The sequence below is a fragment of the Charadrius vociferus genome, unplaced genomic scaffold, assembly GCF_000708025.1.
Source record: "Charadrius vociferus isolate BGI_N301 unplaced genomic scaffold, ASM70802v2 scaffold430, whole genome shotgun sequence".
Classification (NCBI taxonomy): domain Eukaryota; kingdom Metazoa; phylum Chordata; class Aves; order Charadriiformes; family Charadriidae; genus Charadrius; species Charadrius vociferus.
The window spans coordinates 2,712,260-2,728,614 of NW_009646541.1; the positions used below are offsets into that span (position 1 = coordinate 2,712,260).

The following is a 16,355-nucleotide window of genomic DNA, read 5'->3' on the forward strand; positions in this document are numbered from 1 at the left end:
TAGTCAGGATCAATGCAGCCGTCTTTCTAAGTATGTCTTAATATGCTTTTTCTCTGTAACAGCCAGAAGCCAGGGGCGTATTTACATGCAGTACTCTTCGGTAGTTTTCTTGTTTGTGCAAATTGCACTTTTGGTTCATATGAACACCCAAACAAATAGCTAACATGACTTTTTAAACCAGAAGGTACTGATGATAGGGTTTTAGAAGTGTAAAGAGGTTACCAAGTTATGTCTACTGAAGTTGGAAAGCTACCGGCCAAGTCACACAACACCACATAATTGCTCCTTTTGGAGTTCTTAGACAATGAAAAACACTACCCCTGTCCCTCCCCCTCCAATGTTTCTTTGCAGTGTAAGTACTCACAGTCACTACCATTAAAATGCCTGAAAGTAGTGTATGGTATAGAGCACCTATACCACCAGAAAGCCATTTAAGCATATGTATAAGAAATATTTAATATTTCTTAAACAGTTCTGAGAGCACAAAAAGTCTTCAAACCCAACAAATGTGATTTCTGAAGTTGTCATGAACTGTCAACCCCCAGTATTTTTTTTAAACCACACACCTCTGATAGAGCTACTATTTGCTTCACATTGATATTGACTATGATTATTAAACAGATTTATTGAATGCTTTGGTTAAGAAGTTTCCATTGCAAAGATTCTTTTTTGATTTGAAGATAACGTTTTCAAGTGGCAGTAATTAGAAAAAGCCCAAACAAAAGAAAGAACAACCACTGCAGGCAGGCATCTTCACTAACAGCAACACCCTAAAGCAAGCTACAGGGCGTTCTAGGCAAATACTGCATCCCGCTGATCTCATCTGCTCTGGGAATTGCAAGACTTGAAGAATTTCTGTAAGAATCTGATAGACAAATCAGCCTCACAATATTTATGCTACTTCCACATTTGAATAACCTTCCTTTACTCACAGATTATGTCAATCCATTAGAGGATTTGCTGTGCTGACAAAATGCTGGCCACACTTGGCTGAGTAATATATTAAAGTTAATAAGCCAGCTATCACTATTTTTAACCTGGCATCATTCTACAATGTTTAACAGTGAACAGTTAACTATTCATAGAAGACTGCACCAACATACTAAGCAAATTAATACAGGGGCTGGGCTTAAGAACTTATTGAGCATTTCTTTTTATATTTACTATTTTTACACCGGCAAAAGAAAACTAGGATTTAAAAGCTTTAAATCATTTACGTGCAACTGACCTCTCTTGCTCCTTGCCCAGCTCTGCGAAGCAAGGGACAGAGCAACTTGGATTACATTATAAAATAGGCTAAATGCTAGCAAATACAGTTACTGCATATACGAGCAAGCAATCCCGAGTAACAGAAATGTGCAAGTAGTTTATACAGCCAAGAAAACAAGTAAGTTAGCCTGCATGACATTCAGCATTGCTGCCGCGACAGTCAGCTCTGCTATCTCTGCACTAGTTTCCAGTGCCTCCGAGCGAGGCATTTCAGTGCCAAGGAGCCTGGGAACCGATAATCCAACGGGGCTGCCTGGGCAGCCAAGATAAGGTCAAGTGGCCCTAAAGAGGCTACGAACCCTAGTCAGAGAAGTTGCAAAAAGGGGGACACGCTGTGATAGGCTATGGATTTGAAGAAGTGCAAAGATGACAACCACTGTACCCGCTAGACTGTGTCAGTCAGTAGAATAGCCACATTTGTCATTTAATATGCCGAACTTGCAAAATGAAGTCTAGACTACCGAAAGAGCCTCAGAAGAGCTTGTCATCTGAAGACATTTAAATTTCCTTTCCCACACAGCTGACATATCTGCCACCTGTTTTTCTTAACCATCGAGTTCTTCACCACATAAGTACAAGAGATTAAAACAAGTTTATTCTTTGTTGTATATACATATACAACACCAGTAGCACAATGTAAAGAGCTTTCGCGTAGCATTATACTACTGCTAGCAAAACAGGAATGTGTTTCTCATCCTTCCCCTTTAAACAATATATAGTGACCACGGATACTACAACCTTTAGTCAACCACTCCCACTGCATCTGCCCCTACGGTCCTTCTGCTGAAGAATCAGACTCTTGTGTGTTTTAGAAGCACCTCCATACCCCCTGATTTACCCAATTTCAGAAAAAAGGACAAAAGAAGGTACCAGATTTTGAGATCACTTACTAAAAGCCTGAAAAATCCAAGAAACTGCCACCCCAGCCACAGGGATTTAAAGCAGCTTCTACAGTATCAGCCCACTGACACTCCACTAAAAACCTGTCTACTTTAAAAAAAAAAAAAAAAAGCTATCTAGCCATACCTCCTATTCCAAATAGTGCCGTCTGGCTTCCTTCACATTTCTCCTGTCTTCATGTCTCTCCTCTCCCCTCACTCCAACATCGCTCCCTCCCACACTCGGCCCCGGACTGCAGCAAGGATCAGTGACATGCAGCGACACGGAGCGCCCTTACTGCACTCCACTCAGTCTCCGCACAGAGCTATTCGAGTGAATGCTGTTTTGTCTGCCTATCCCCTGTATATTTGTGTGCACGGTGAACAAAATACTGTGCTGTCTAGGAGATACTCAGCTCTACCAAGTAAGAACTCTTCATGTGAGCCAGACTTAGTAGGAAAGTCATGTTTAACTCACAATAATATATAATTTTCTAATAACAAGTTTTAGTTCACTTGGAATAGAAATCAGCACAGGCATTTATTTTCCATTCCAAATAAATTACTTAACTACATTTGAATTTATAAAACTACCACTTTGGCTGTCAAGCTTACTGCCCCCAGTTAAAGTGAAAATCTATTTTATCCCCTTAAGTAAAATCCTTTCCAGATTACTCTGTAGGATCATGAAATTCTGGCATTAATCATCAGGCATCAAACGAGGATATTGGTTTTTTCCTGTATAAAGTAGGGCAATATTTAAAAGTTACTCCATCTTCAAACTAAAAGTTTAAATAGCATAACTAAATAACAGAGATTAAATAGCATAACTATTTAAAAACATGGCAGCAATTAAATCTGATTAAATATTTGGATGCTAGACTCCATAAAATGCAATTCTCTTTCAACCATCCTTTCAAAAAATCTCCAATTTGAGTAGCAGATTTAAAATCAGTAAGTAGTATTCCATTTCTACATATTGAAAAACTATAAAAGCCATTATCTGGTTAACCTTAGGCACCTACTTTTTAATTCTTAGCAAAACCGGAACATTTCACTTTGATCAGTCACTTAAAAAGTTCAGGCGTTTCTTCCATTTAGAAAAGAATGGTTTTATCAGTTCTTCTGCCTCATTAATGTACCACAGCTAATAAATTTGAGCAAAAGAGCAGTTATGAAAAAATATAGTTATTTAAGGTCACATACTAACTGATATTTCTCAAGAAAACTCAAAATTCCATGTTAACTGTTATTTAAATTGCTTGAGGTAACTGATGCAACTAGAACTGTATTTGTGCACCTGAGTTTAAAGGGAAAGTGAAGCTGATAAAAAAAGGATCTTTCTGACCTTTATAAATGCAAACTATCTTACTTCTGAAAGACTTATTTCTTAATAACATATACATGCACTTCTGAGTTCATTTCTGTCTTGACATTTTTCAAGAAACTTAGCTTTAAATAGTATTGACACCACAAACTTTAAAAGCAGCTACTGAGCCAATGTTTAGACAGCCCCCCGGAGTTCTGGGTCTGTTTGTTTTTTTATTGATGTGTTATGCTACAATAAAGCAATTCAAGTCTTTCCAGACCACAGATCCATTGTCACATCCAAATTTTAGTCTCTGCAGACGCCGTGTATACTGGGCACAGTTCAAAGTTTCTGTACATGCACGCCATCCCTTCCTCCCACCGTTCACCTCAACTCCAACACATGCCCAGGAATGCAGAGGCTGAGCAAACGTTTTGTGCAGCCATCCTTCCCGTCGCCAGTGGCCTCTGCGGCACTAACAGCGGAGCAGGAAGCAGCGAGAACACCCTCCACTCTGCTCTGAGCATTTCTCCTGGTGTTCAGGGAGCAAAAGGAGGCATTTGCCTGGGGGTGAAGGGAAGGGAAAGCAAAGAAGAACAAAAGTAGGGAAAAGGAGAATACAGTAACAGAAAGGATCGGGAAGAGAACAGGATGATACTGAAAATTCTAGCTATTAGAATACACTCATTACCAATCCTGGAAGTGAACCCACCATCGCATTTTAGCCAGAGCTGCACAGCACGGGTAAAATTTGGGCACTTGGAAAAGGCGGGGGGGGTGTGGAAAGGCAAAAGGGAAGAAATCCTTTGTTTCCTCAATTAACATTTTCATAGACATGATTAATAAAAGCACATTAAGGTTGCACAGACAGCAAGCAGAATTTAGGACGTGTTTGTGAGCATGTGCAGATGATACTTGACTGCAATAAAAAGCTTCCTTCTGTCACCCCCCTTCCCCTCCAAGCTCCCTGGTACGTGATGCAGGCAGACCGAAAGAGACTAGTAATTCGGTTATCAAAGGCGGAACAGGTATTTTCCTCTTCAGAATGTTCCACAAGTACCTAGAATTTACATGATTAATTGAAAAGAATACAAACAAAGATTTATACTTGCGGTTTTTCTCTAAGCCAAAAAAAGTCTGTCTTCTGACATTCTGGTTATTCAAAAAATTTCCCAGAAAGAAAACAAATCATTTTGGGCGGAGGGCAATAAATACACTACATACAATTTACACTAATGGAAAAACTGCAGTCTTTTGTATAAGTGCACTTACCAAGTCACAGAATTCAAAAACTAGGAGGTAAGGAATGGCTTCCACGCATTGCCCAATACAGTGGAGAACGTTTGGATGCTGAAGAATGCTAGAGTGAAAAAAATACAGTTAAAGCCAGAAAAATGACACTATACATTATCTGCAGTATAACACAACACACTGAAATCCCTACCAGAAGCTTCACCACGTAACATGGGGGGGGGGGGGCGCTGTGTGAACAGAAGGTGCAAGTATCCAAAGCCACAAATTCCATTTGCACCTTTATATCTCCTTTGTACTGCTGCAGCGTATCACTGAGAGCAGCTGAAACTCAGAGCATCTCAAAACCACAAACGCCAGCACTGCCACAAGAAAGTCACACCCATCCTCCCACCATCCCGTATACCAAAAATAAGCACATGCAACTGGTTCATGAACTACTCCGAGGAACCGACCTGGCTAAAAGCTAAACCTTTATTTAGCTAAGTTAGTTCCCAGGCAGATCAGTAACTTTTTCTAAATTGCTTCAAAACCACTTGTGCCAATGCAGCAGAAGGCATGAGATTTCTTCTTCTGACAACTGCCAACAATTTAAGCTTAAATGCAAATATAACTAGGTCATTAGAAAGCATTTAGAATAGGAAGCTCCCTATGACCACCCACCCGTAGCATATTCGGGCAAAGTAAACCACACTACAAGGTATGTCTAGTGAACTACAGCATGCCTCTTCTCCAGTCATCTACAAAAGCCGTTAACTTGTGGCAGTTAGCTCTTCAGAGAGGTCTCACTATTCCCAAACATGGGAAGAGAAATTACACTCCCTTTAATACACCAAATACCCTTCCGATGCACAAAGGCTCAACCCCTAGAATTGAGTATCCTCCAAGCATAACACAAGAGGAACAGAACACCAAACAATCCTGTTTTATTGGCATTTCCAGTCAGATCAATGATTTCTCAGTTGTAGAGTACTGCTGGACTGAAGTTAGTGTAATTCCGGAGGGAGAAGGGGGGTATTGTGTGCACAAGCCTCCTTGGAAGCTACCTGAACAAAATCAGTTTTTATCACTATGTTGCATTGAATTTTTTGAAAAATTGAACTCTGAAGAAATGAATGTGTATCTAACAGCAGACAAAGTGTTGCCAGTTCCCCTGCTTCTAATGGGAAAGCCAAGTACAGGAGTTAAGCCTCGGTTCTCAGAGGCAAGTAAGTAGGCATAAGGTTAGTTTGCAACATCAGGAGTTTGTTCCAAGCAGCTGTAGAAGAAAATCTGATAAACCAAACCCAGTGCGTTTTCCAGTCACAAACAGTAACTACCAAACACATTTAAGCAAAGGGCTTAATTTTATTTCTAAGCAAACTCAACTTTTGCTCACTTTGGATTGACTGTATTTCACTTTTTAAGGACGTGCACTTCAGTTATAAGGGAGGGAAATTAGAGAGAATAACACTTAACAAAAGAACTGTCCAGAATTCACACGCAGCAGTATGAAGTGTATGAATTAACCAAGCTGTGAAATATTACTTACTAATATGGTTCCCCATTTCTTAAAAACTGTTCTTGCTCCTTGGGACCTGCGCTTGCCTTCAACTCCTTCACTATCACCCTTGCTACACTAGTGCCTGTGTAGATCTCTCCAAGCAGAACCTGGAAAAAGATAACCACTGTGTCTGATCAGAGGGAAAAAAAATCTTGGAGTTTTCCTGCAAAGAAAAACAAGAGCTAAAAACATGCTGTAAGGGAGATTTTCTGGCTTGTCAATGCGTGCAGAGCTCTGATAATTAAACCCCATACTTAATACAACTTGACAACTGATCTACACACCAACTTTCAGAAAACACGTTTTCTAGTGAAGACCACTTATTTACTTAATATTTTCTCCTAGAAAGAATTGGCAGTAACAGGAATGTATTAATTCAAGTCCACAGAAGTAAAATGCATACCTAGTAAGTAACTGTGGTAAGAAACTACACATAAATTAAAGCTGTACTGAGTAGTTCTGTGATTACAGCTAAGAAGTGCGTGCAAGGAAACATCCAATTTCAACTTCAGTTTTTCTTATGCTTTTTTTTTTTTTTTAAAGAATACCATTTTAAAGGAAATACAGTAGCCTAGCTAGTTAGGAATAAGACTCAAGCTGCAGTAAAAAAAACAACAAAACAAAATTCTCACCTTTCCAAACCAGCCATTTCCAATTTCCTGGATGTAGTTTAGACTCTGACGTGCAACTTGAGACTTTGATCCATCTGTCACACACAACAAAAATGTACCACACATCAAACCACCGAGATGGCCAGTTATCAACTGTTGAGGAAATAATGCAAGCTCCTACAATATTTATTCCCAATTACATGCACACATTCAGACTAAGCAGCAAAACCTAGTTAGACATACATAAAGTATGAAGGAACGTTGTGACAATAGCACTCAAGTGAAAATTTTCTCAGCTCCAGCTTCTAAATCATACAACACTCCCTACAAAAACACAGTGATTCTCCATATGACACAAACTTTTTCGTTTTTTATTGCATTCAGTAAGAAAACAAAAAGGCTGAGTTCTAATTCCAATATAAAAGTCTATCAAACCCTGTAGTTGGGTGGATCAAATCACAGAATCGTTTAGGTTGGAAAAGACCTTTAAGATCATCGCGTCCAACCGTTAACCCAGCTCTGCCAAGTCCACCACTAGACCACGTCCCTCAGCACCACGGCTACACAAGTTAAACACGCCCAGGGATGGCGGCTCCACCCCTTCCCTGGCAGCCTGTGCCAGTGCTTGTCAGCCCTTTGGGTGAAGAAATGTTTCCTAATATCCAATCTAAACCTCCCCTGGTGCATCTTGGGGCCGTTTCCTCTCGTCCTGTCACTTGTCACCAGGGAGAAGAGGTCAGCCTCCCGCTCACTCCCCCCTCCTGTCAGGGAGCTGTCGAGAGCGAGAAGGTCTCCCCTCAGCTCCTCTTCTCCAGGCTGAACACCCCCAGGGCCCTCAGCCGCTCCTCACCAGACGTGTGCTCCAGACCCCTCACCAGTTTGCACCTGAAGTAACCTACTTACAAACGTTTCCTGTGTAAACAAAAGTAGAAAACCCAAGACAATACTCCTTGCTTGTACATCTTAACATCTATAGTCATACAGAAAGTTACCATTTTAAGAGAAAGGGTTTCACTGCTTCACCCTTCAGCCCAACTGCCCTACTTATAGCTACCATCTGGAAGAAGGACATTTTCCGACTAAAAATACTTCACGTAAAGAGCGCAGAAAGGGAAAGGAGAGAAAACAAGACCCAGATCTTGGCAGAGGGTGGACAGTAACAATGTCAGGCTCTATACTATACAAAAGATTCAGTGTTGTTTATCCCTCTGCTGCCTAATTGGTTAGGAACATTAATAAATAGGCGTACACAAAAACTTTCCATCATTACCACTTGTCTGACTGAATTCTAGCCAGTATTTTTATTTCCATAAACCACGTTGACACCAGTCTTATTTTACTGGCGCAGCTGCAGCTGTGTAATACACTGTCAAGGTGCTCCTAAGCACGGGGAATGCCAAATCAGCACAGCTACATCTCCCCAGCATACCTTACTCAAGTACACTGCCTCACTTCTGGCAAAATAACTGCTAGTGACAAAACCCATAGTTTTAACAATTATGGCAATGTAGAAGAGCTGAGATAAAATGATTCATAGATAATTTTCCCTCACTCATTAAAACACTGAGTAACATTTCTTTTATATTAAAGGCACACTGACAGTTTCTTGACATTTGTAGGTTCAGAACTTTTACTAGAAGTTTCCGATGACATCTAATGATTAAGCAACACAAGCAATATATGTAAAAATTGTATGTGAAGTAGTACAATATGAGAACAACTACTTTGAGCTGAACTATGCTTGTAATATTTAAGATGCTTCAGTTTCCTATTACAAAAGCTGTATTTTAAAGAACGCATTCCAAAAAACCTCTCACAGGGAAATCTAATGCTGTCTTACTGATACCACATTTCCAGCACGAAAAGTCTACAGCGACATTAAGAAAGCGATGCAGCTGAAACAGTAGCACTGCTGTCAAGTTCAAGAGTCACTCCTGCTTCTATTTAAGGCTAATGGCTAAAATCCAGTGACAACTTCGCCATGAAGAAAAGCACCAAAGAGCAGAAGTCACTAATATCCTAGAGTATTTCAAACCCTTTATGTATATAGGGACACAATTAAAGTACTCTGCAGAGGTTTATTTCAGCTAGTTTCATTCTCTTACACTACCTTACATGGTACCCTGCCATAAGCTAACATTTTTGAAGTAATATTTCACATTTTATCCTATACATAAACTGAGTAAATATATTTAGTGAAGTAAGTTTGTAACAATTAACATGTTACAGTAAAGTCAAACATAATCAGCTACACTCCGTTTTTCACACCGAAACTGCTGACCTTCGTTTTTTCACTAAAAAAACCCAGTAATTTACCTGTACGAGATGGAAACTGGGAGGGAGTTGGTAAAGTAATATTGGGAACTGAAAGAGTAAACACTTCTGCTGGAGACTGAACAGATGGAGTATCTTCTGCTGGAGGTGTAAAATCTATTTCATCATCAAAGTTATCTTCAAATTCCTGAAAAAACACAAACTTAGTAAACAAGTTGATCTTTGTCTTAATATTAGCACTGATACACTTCTAGCTCGAATGTTAAAGAGGCTTAGCTTTTTCCAAAGACAGTGACAGCTTTTTAGTTTTCTATACCTTATTTTCAATTTATTACTGATTTAAAGAGATTAATTATCAAGAATTGCTTTTAACAGAACAGGGGTTTTTTTGTTTCCGGTTTTTGGGTTTTTTTACTTTAAATGCTATCCCTGACTTTGAATGAGTCACCATGAACTGCCAAGGCCAAATATTCTCCACTTAGAAATGAGAGCAAAACTCAATTTTAGGAACACCAATAACCAATATTCCAGAGGTAACTGTTTTCTGATGATAACTTCTCCTCGAGAGTTTTGCTACAGTGGATATGTATCTTCAGCATTATTTTCAACAGGAGTGTCTTAAACCCTGTCAGCAGACTAAGAAAAAGAAATTAAAAGAATACACAGGAAAAATGACAAATAGGTTCTTTACAGAAAAATTGTTTCAAGGGTATACTTTTCCTACTGATACTGATAGCTAGTAATGAGTTGGAAAAGACATTAAAGGTCCTTACTGCAGCATGGACCAAGTACTTAAATTGTTGCAACAAGATTTCACAGCACGTACAGTTGCTGGCTATTTCAGAGAGAACAGTTGCAACAAGATTTCACAGCACGTAGAAATACAGTTGCTGGCTATTTCAGAGAGAACATCCAGCAACACTGAAGTGTCAGTAACTGCAGAATATTAGCACAAATAATCAAGTATTCTGGATATCAGAACGCAGCTAAGACTACCACTTGTATATACGTTGGTAACTTCAGCTGCTTACCTTGAAATCTATCTCGGGGTCTTTACAGCAGGAGACACAGTTTGCAAGCAGTATTACCAGTACTGCTAGAGTACTTATGGACAGAATCACAAAAGATGAGGAAATTTCAGCTGCAGCTCCTTCTCCTAGAAATAAACACGTACGGAGTATTATAGAAATATGTTTATCATTTTACGAAATTCCTTCAAAATATATTATCCATCTGCATTTCTTTAAAAGATGGAGTTTGAACATTTAACTCTGTGGATGAGATCAAAAATAAGAGGAAACTGAACAGAAAGGACGTACTGGTAAATTGTATCTCTGCTCTGCCATCTGCTTGCACCGTTCGGGACTTACCTGATTCAAGCCAGGAGACCACTGGCAACATGATTTACCAAAGCAAGCGATGAACAGTGATAGTCCCAAGCCTCAGGATTCTGTTTAAGTCAACAAATTTATATAGATACATAACCACAGATACTACAGATCCAGTCTTTTTGAAGACATCTCCCATGAGCTAAGACACCTGTCCTGAGATAAAAGGCAGCTAGAAGAAATCCTCACTTAAACTACATACAAATTTAAAATATGTAAGACAGTACAGTCTCTTTCAATAAATGCATTCACAACAGTCTGCCAAATATACAAGTCGCTTCCGTAAGTGCAGTGGATTTAATCAGCTCCACCCCAATTTCTATTTCTTATGATTCATTGTGTGATTTGTCTCCATTTCAAGAATTTTAGACATGACCCCTAACCATTTTCCAAACATACTTCCCAATAATTTTCCAAGATTTCATATAGGAACATTCTACAACACATTTTCTACAATTAAGTCGGGTTATTGTTACTCACACAGGATCAAAAGCTTCAAATGGCATTTTATTAAAAAAAAATATATATCTATATCTCTTAAGTCTTTGCTGGGAGAATTAAACCTATTTTCATCCCTGTTTTCATCTTAAATTGAGAACAAAGATACATAGTTCCCTAGGAGACCACAGCACACATCTTGAGGGTTTGGTTTTGTTGTTGTTTTTTCTTTTTAAACAGGTACTGCCACAGAGACTGGAAGAGTAGTCGGGTTAAAATATATTTAGATATTACATCAGTGTTAAACAATGTCAGGTGACTTGGATTGGCTGGATTTTTTGGGAACATGTGAGTATCAATGGGAATGTCTGGCAACAGCATACAACATAAATGAAGTCTCAATAATAATAATAAAAAAATATACCAGAAGTTGATCACTAGTTAAGGGACATACAAACTTTTCCACCTACGTCTTATACCTTCAAAAAAACCCTACAAAAAGTAATCAAGAAGTTTCCAGAAAAAACTACAGCTTTTCATCACATTCCATGGAACATTTACAGGATATTTACTTATTTTAATTATATGTAAAGAATAAATTGACATAATTACAATATCGCCTTAAAAACTGTTAGCACATTTTCGAAGATCACGTTTTCTGTATAATAAATTAGAAATATCATCTATACAACAATAAAAGTTAACCAAAAAAGACAGGTTTTCAAACGAGTGATACTGTTTCTAGTTTCCACAATAGCTCTGGCATTCTAACCTCATTAGAGAGCATGAACACTCCATTTCTAGATAATATGTACTGTTCAAACATAGATCAAATGCGACGTGAGGCTGCTCACCACCTTTTAGTCAAATTTCTGAAGAAAAAAAAAATCTCTGGAGAGGGCTCTCAATAGAACAATTTATATTCATTTAAATCAAGTCCTCTACATAACACCCGTGTATTTTTCCATTTGTAAGCATCCACATGAAAAAAAGGAAAGGTAACAGCTGATTTATGTTTACTTCCTTCAGATGTTCCGTAACCTTACTAAGTAGACTGAAAATTATCTAAACCACAAATATAAACATTTTGTGAAGTCATTAGCTAAATTACTGCAAACAGAGAGGTAATATAGCTTTAGATAAAATATAAGATAATCCTTTGAACATCTAACTGCAACCAAATAATAAAAGGTAGCTTTACTACAAAAAAAGTAAACATATTAATGTTTACCAGGTATTACCAATTAAAAATTATTTTAAAGACATTCTTTCCAAAACCACCCCACCATATTTCCAAAGAGCTTCCTCATCTTCACCACCAACTTCACTGAAGTGAGAAGTCAACTCGCCGCAGACCATCCACTGAACAGACACAGATTTTCCCCAACTAATAAACACTTGTGAATACATCACCACAATTACAATCTATATTCCTCCCAGTAGAAGAGCAAGACTCCGGACCCCCCTAGAACATTTCATCCAGTGTACGTGTGCATTTGGGAAAGTTGGCCAAGCAAAAGTAGACGACTACACGATGAACTCGGACACCAAGAGCATGTTTTGTTATTCACAGAATGCATTACTAGCATGTCTTGAAAGGCTGCTATTTGAAGACTAACTTTAGACCAGATCCTTAAGATGGAGGTATAAAGCACCTCAGCTGTCAAGACTATGTAACACTAAAAAAACCAAACTATCAAACTTATTTTGGGTTTATGGTACACTATAATGTCTCCTTTTCATGCCCATGTGGCTAACATGAATTTTAGTGTCTTCCCGCTCCCTACAGGAGATGAGCGTTATCACTTCTCATTAGCATCCTCCCCTGCTCTAAACACCATGTCATCTTCTAGATGTTGTTTTTGACCAGCCTACACTGAAACTTGAAGCAGTTCTTCAAAATTTGCTTTACCACTTTCAATCTTATGGCTTCTTTTCAAGACCTGACAAGGGGCTTGTGCACCGGAAAGTACAACTATTGTAACTATATTAGCTGGTCTATCTCTACCTACAAACTTCTCACCCGTGCCCATGGGCTATCTATCACACCTACAGCAGCATGGCTAGGACATGTATTTACATAAACTTTACCACTCTCACTCCAACTTAGGATCCCACTTGTGACCCCCCTAAAAGTTCCAAGTTATCACAGCAAATACAGCTAGAATGATTCAAGCTCCTGGTTGTCTTACACGAGTTTTCTGGTTTATTTAATTCCAAATGAGACATAATGAGCAGTAACAATCACAAGCTGCACTTAATGTATATGCTAGATATGCTGCACATGTATTCAACTATTTTATATGAAAAAGACAACATATTTTGGTTGGAATTCCTTCTGTAAAGAAAACGGCGCATTTATCAATCCTAAAATCTAAGCGTTTTATGCAAGTTACATTCTTCCTCATAATACAACCATCCCCTTTAAGTGCCCCGGAATGAACACACACAAAAAAAGTTCCCGCTGTTCATTATGTTACTTCCTAACCTCAGAGACCTTCTATAATTCCCAAGAAAAGAAAGCGTGTGAGCTAACAGCAATTAACTGAAGAAAGAAAATTAAGGTTAAAAAAAAAAAAAAGAAAGCAAAGATCACCTTTGAAAAGGCAGCTAACCATTGACAGTTCATTAAGAAGATGGAACTCACCTAAACTTCCAAAAGCACAAGGCAAATTTCACATACAAAGTTATAAAAAGATGCTTTAATACAAGAAAAATGCCAATTATCATAGGCAAGTTTCTGCAACACTTACAGAGTAGCATTTCAGATGACTCATACAAGTAAGAGCTACTTACTAAGAACTGCAGAATCTATCTCTATTTGGATAAACCTTGAAGTCTCTCACATAGTCATTAATAAGTGATATTTTTTTAATTTGCGCTTTTTAAAAAATTTATGTACATTTATGTATAAAATGATGGCAACATATAACTGGGTTAAAATTTATAAGTGAAGTTATTTTAACAGCTTGCATAAGTGCATATTCCACAATGGAAGTCACTGATTAAGTATGGGAAACAGTGTTTGACAAAGTGCTGAAAAAACTGCTGCAGTATAACCTCTTTTTCATTTTTCAACGATTCCCATCCAATGATTAATTCACTGGAGCTTAGTAAAATGACTCGGAAGTGAAAAGACAGGAGATGTTTAATACCTCCTTTTGTTTGTAAATTGTAAAAGCATAAAGGAATGACAGCTATTTATTTTAAGATCCTGACCAAAAAAGCAACCAGAAAGAAATCCGTTCAATTAAACAGAGGACCATTTTATATAGTCATTGCAGAAAACAGTTTTCTTTCATTAAAGAACCCTGTTAAAGTAATCCATTCAATTAAACAGAGGACCATTTTATATAGTCATTGCAGAAAACAGTTTTCTTTCATTAAAGAACCCTATTAAAATACATTGTAAATTTAATTAATTTTAATCTAAACCTAGATAAAATCCAGTAAGTATCACTCACAATTTCATAATGATTGCAGAAGACAAGAATCTTAACATAATAGATTCTAAAAATAGAGAACTTAATAAATTTGCTCAGCATATCATCTCAGTTTAAAAACCTACCTTATTTAATGTAGCCCTACGCAGCAACAACCTACTACATCTTAATATCTATCCAGAAGTCAGAATCCATTCTTTATGAAAGGAACTGCAAAACATCCAAAAAATGCTATATCTAAAATGCCAACAATACAAGGCTTCCTGACAGTTAATACAAACAGTCTAGACTACTTTGGTCTGCTATATCCAAACTACTTAGGCAGGAGGAAGAGGCCTGGATTATATCACTACTATATTAAAATCAGCAGGAGATGCCGTGTGTCTGTGCTACTATATGCGTTACTGCAAGGTTAACACAACATGATGCTTCACGCGAAGAACTCTGTGCTAGTAAACGTTCCATCTCAAAATGGCACATAGATGATCCTAAATTATCAACACAGAAAATAAGGTCTTTTTTTCAAAACCTCACAGTATTAAATACTGATTTTATGCTGCTGTTTACCCACTTCAAAAAAGCACGTGGTACCATAAACAGTTCAAAGCCCTGGCCAAGGTAGGTATTCAATTAACAGCTACTGAAGCAGGTTCTTCAGCAGTGCTGAAGACTGCCACTTCATAAGCAAGCTTTACACTAATGTCTGAATTTCAGCACAGCACATCTGAAGTCAAACCCCGTACGCAGGCAAGTATGTGAACACGCTCACTGAAAAACCAACGATGATAAATTATGCTGGCATTCTCAGGATCAAGTATAGACACGAGAACATAGACTTCAGTACGTATTAGCATGTTACAACGGGTGGAAAAATGTTATTTTCATACAAAGTATATTTCAAAGCAATTTATATAGGTCAGGATTCTCCATACCTTCCCAAGGTTCTTTCAAGTCTACTTTCTTCATAAAATAGTCCACCGACTACCAAATGCAACACCTAAGCAAACAAAAGTTTGTTTCTTGCTGGAACTGGCTTCCTTCTCTATGCAACGTCCCAGTCTGCGCACAACGCTCTCAAATACCCACTTACGTCATCCACCCGCGGCTTCCTTTGCCACCCGGCAGCGCGATACGGGACCCGACGCCTGCCCCTGCTGAGGGACGGCAGGTCTGCCCTTCTTCCACTGCCAGCTTAGGAAAGGCCACGACGCTTGAACTCTGACTCTCTCCAATTTGGTTCAATGTGATAATTCACGTTATTAAGGTCTCAACCTTCAGGAAGCTGGGCTAAAAAATGCACGGCACGGCACAGTTCTAAGCTTGGGGAAAAAAACGTAAATGTACATGACAGACATTACCGAGTACACTACTAAAAGACGTTCACTGCTGTGATAGAGGCAGCGCAGGGCCCAGATAAATTAAACATTATTAGGGCACAGTGAACTTCAAGGGAGCGTCTGATTTTAAGCTTTCAGCACGGTAGTTGCTATGCGACAACAGTCCCACTGCATAAGAGCCCCTGTTCCTTCAAGAGCAGCTATATAAATGGCAGTTCTGCACTAATAGCTATAACTATTTCCAGCAGAAACCTAGCAGTACAGCACTCACTTAAACTGTCTCTTGGACACCCTCAAATTACATGACCGTGAACTGAGATGTTACTTTACAACACCAAGTCGGAACAGAGCAGCCTTTAAAATACTAACGAATGACCAAATCTAACTTTGCGCCTTAGCTACTTCCATGCTGTCTTTCATAAACTTCATCAGTTTACTTACTCTGTGTTTAATAGGTATTAATGTAACCAGATTAAAAAGTGTTGTATCACCCTAATTTATAGCAGATTTGATAAGCATGATTTTAAAAGCCATCCCGACTTTCCTAAATAATACTGTCATTCTCTTCTATGCTAGCAATTGAATGGGAAAGTGTTCTTGACTCCTACATAGTT

The 16,355-nt window shown here is 38.4% G+C and overlaps 1 protein-coding gene across 1 annotated transcript in view; it reads right to left on the minus strand.

Moving 5' to 3' along the window:
- The window catches only part of LMTK2 (lemur tyrosine kinase 2), a 31,663-nt gene extending 15,514 nt beyond the window's left edge, over positions 1–16,149 (minus strand). Inside the window, exons 1-7 of the mRNA XM_009886232.1 lie at positions 16,128–16,149; positions 15,550–15,630; positions 10,167–10,291; positions 9,178–9,322; positions 6,883–6,956; positions 6,239–6,357; positions 4,729–4,816 (exon numbers count right to left, since the gene is read on the minus strand). Coding sequence (XP_009884534.1) covers positions 4,729–4,816; positions 6,239–6,357; positions 6,883–6,956; positions 9,178–9,322; positions 10,167–10,291; positions 15,550–15,630; positions 16,128–16,149 — 654 coding nt within the window. The remainder of the gene's footprint in view (positions 1–4,728; positions 4,817–6,238; positions 6,358–6,882; positions 6,957–9,177; positions 9,323–10,166; positions 10,292–15,549; positions 15,631–16,127) is intronic.
- Positions 16,150–16,355: the final 206 nt, after the last annotated feature.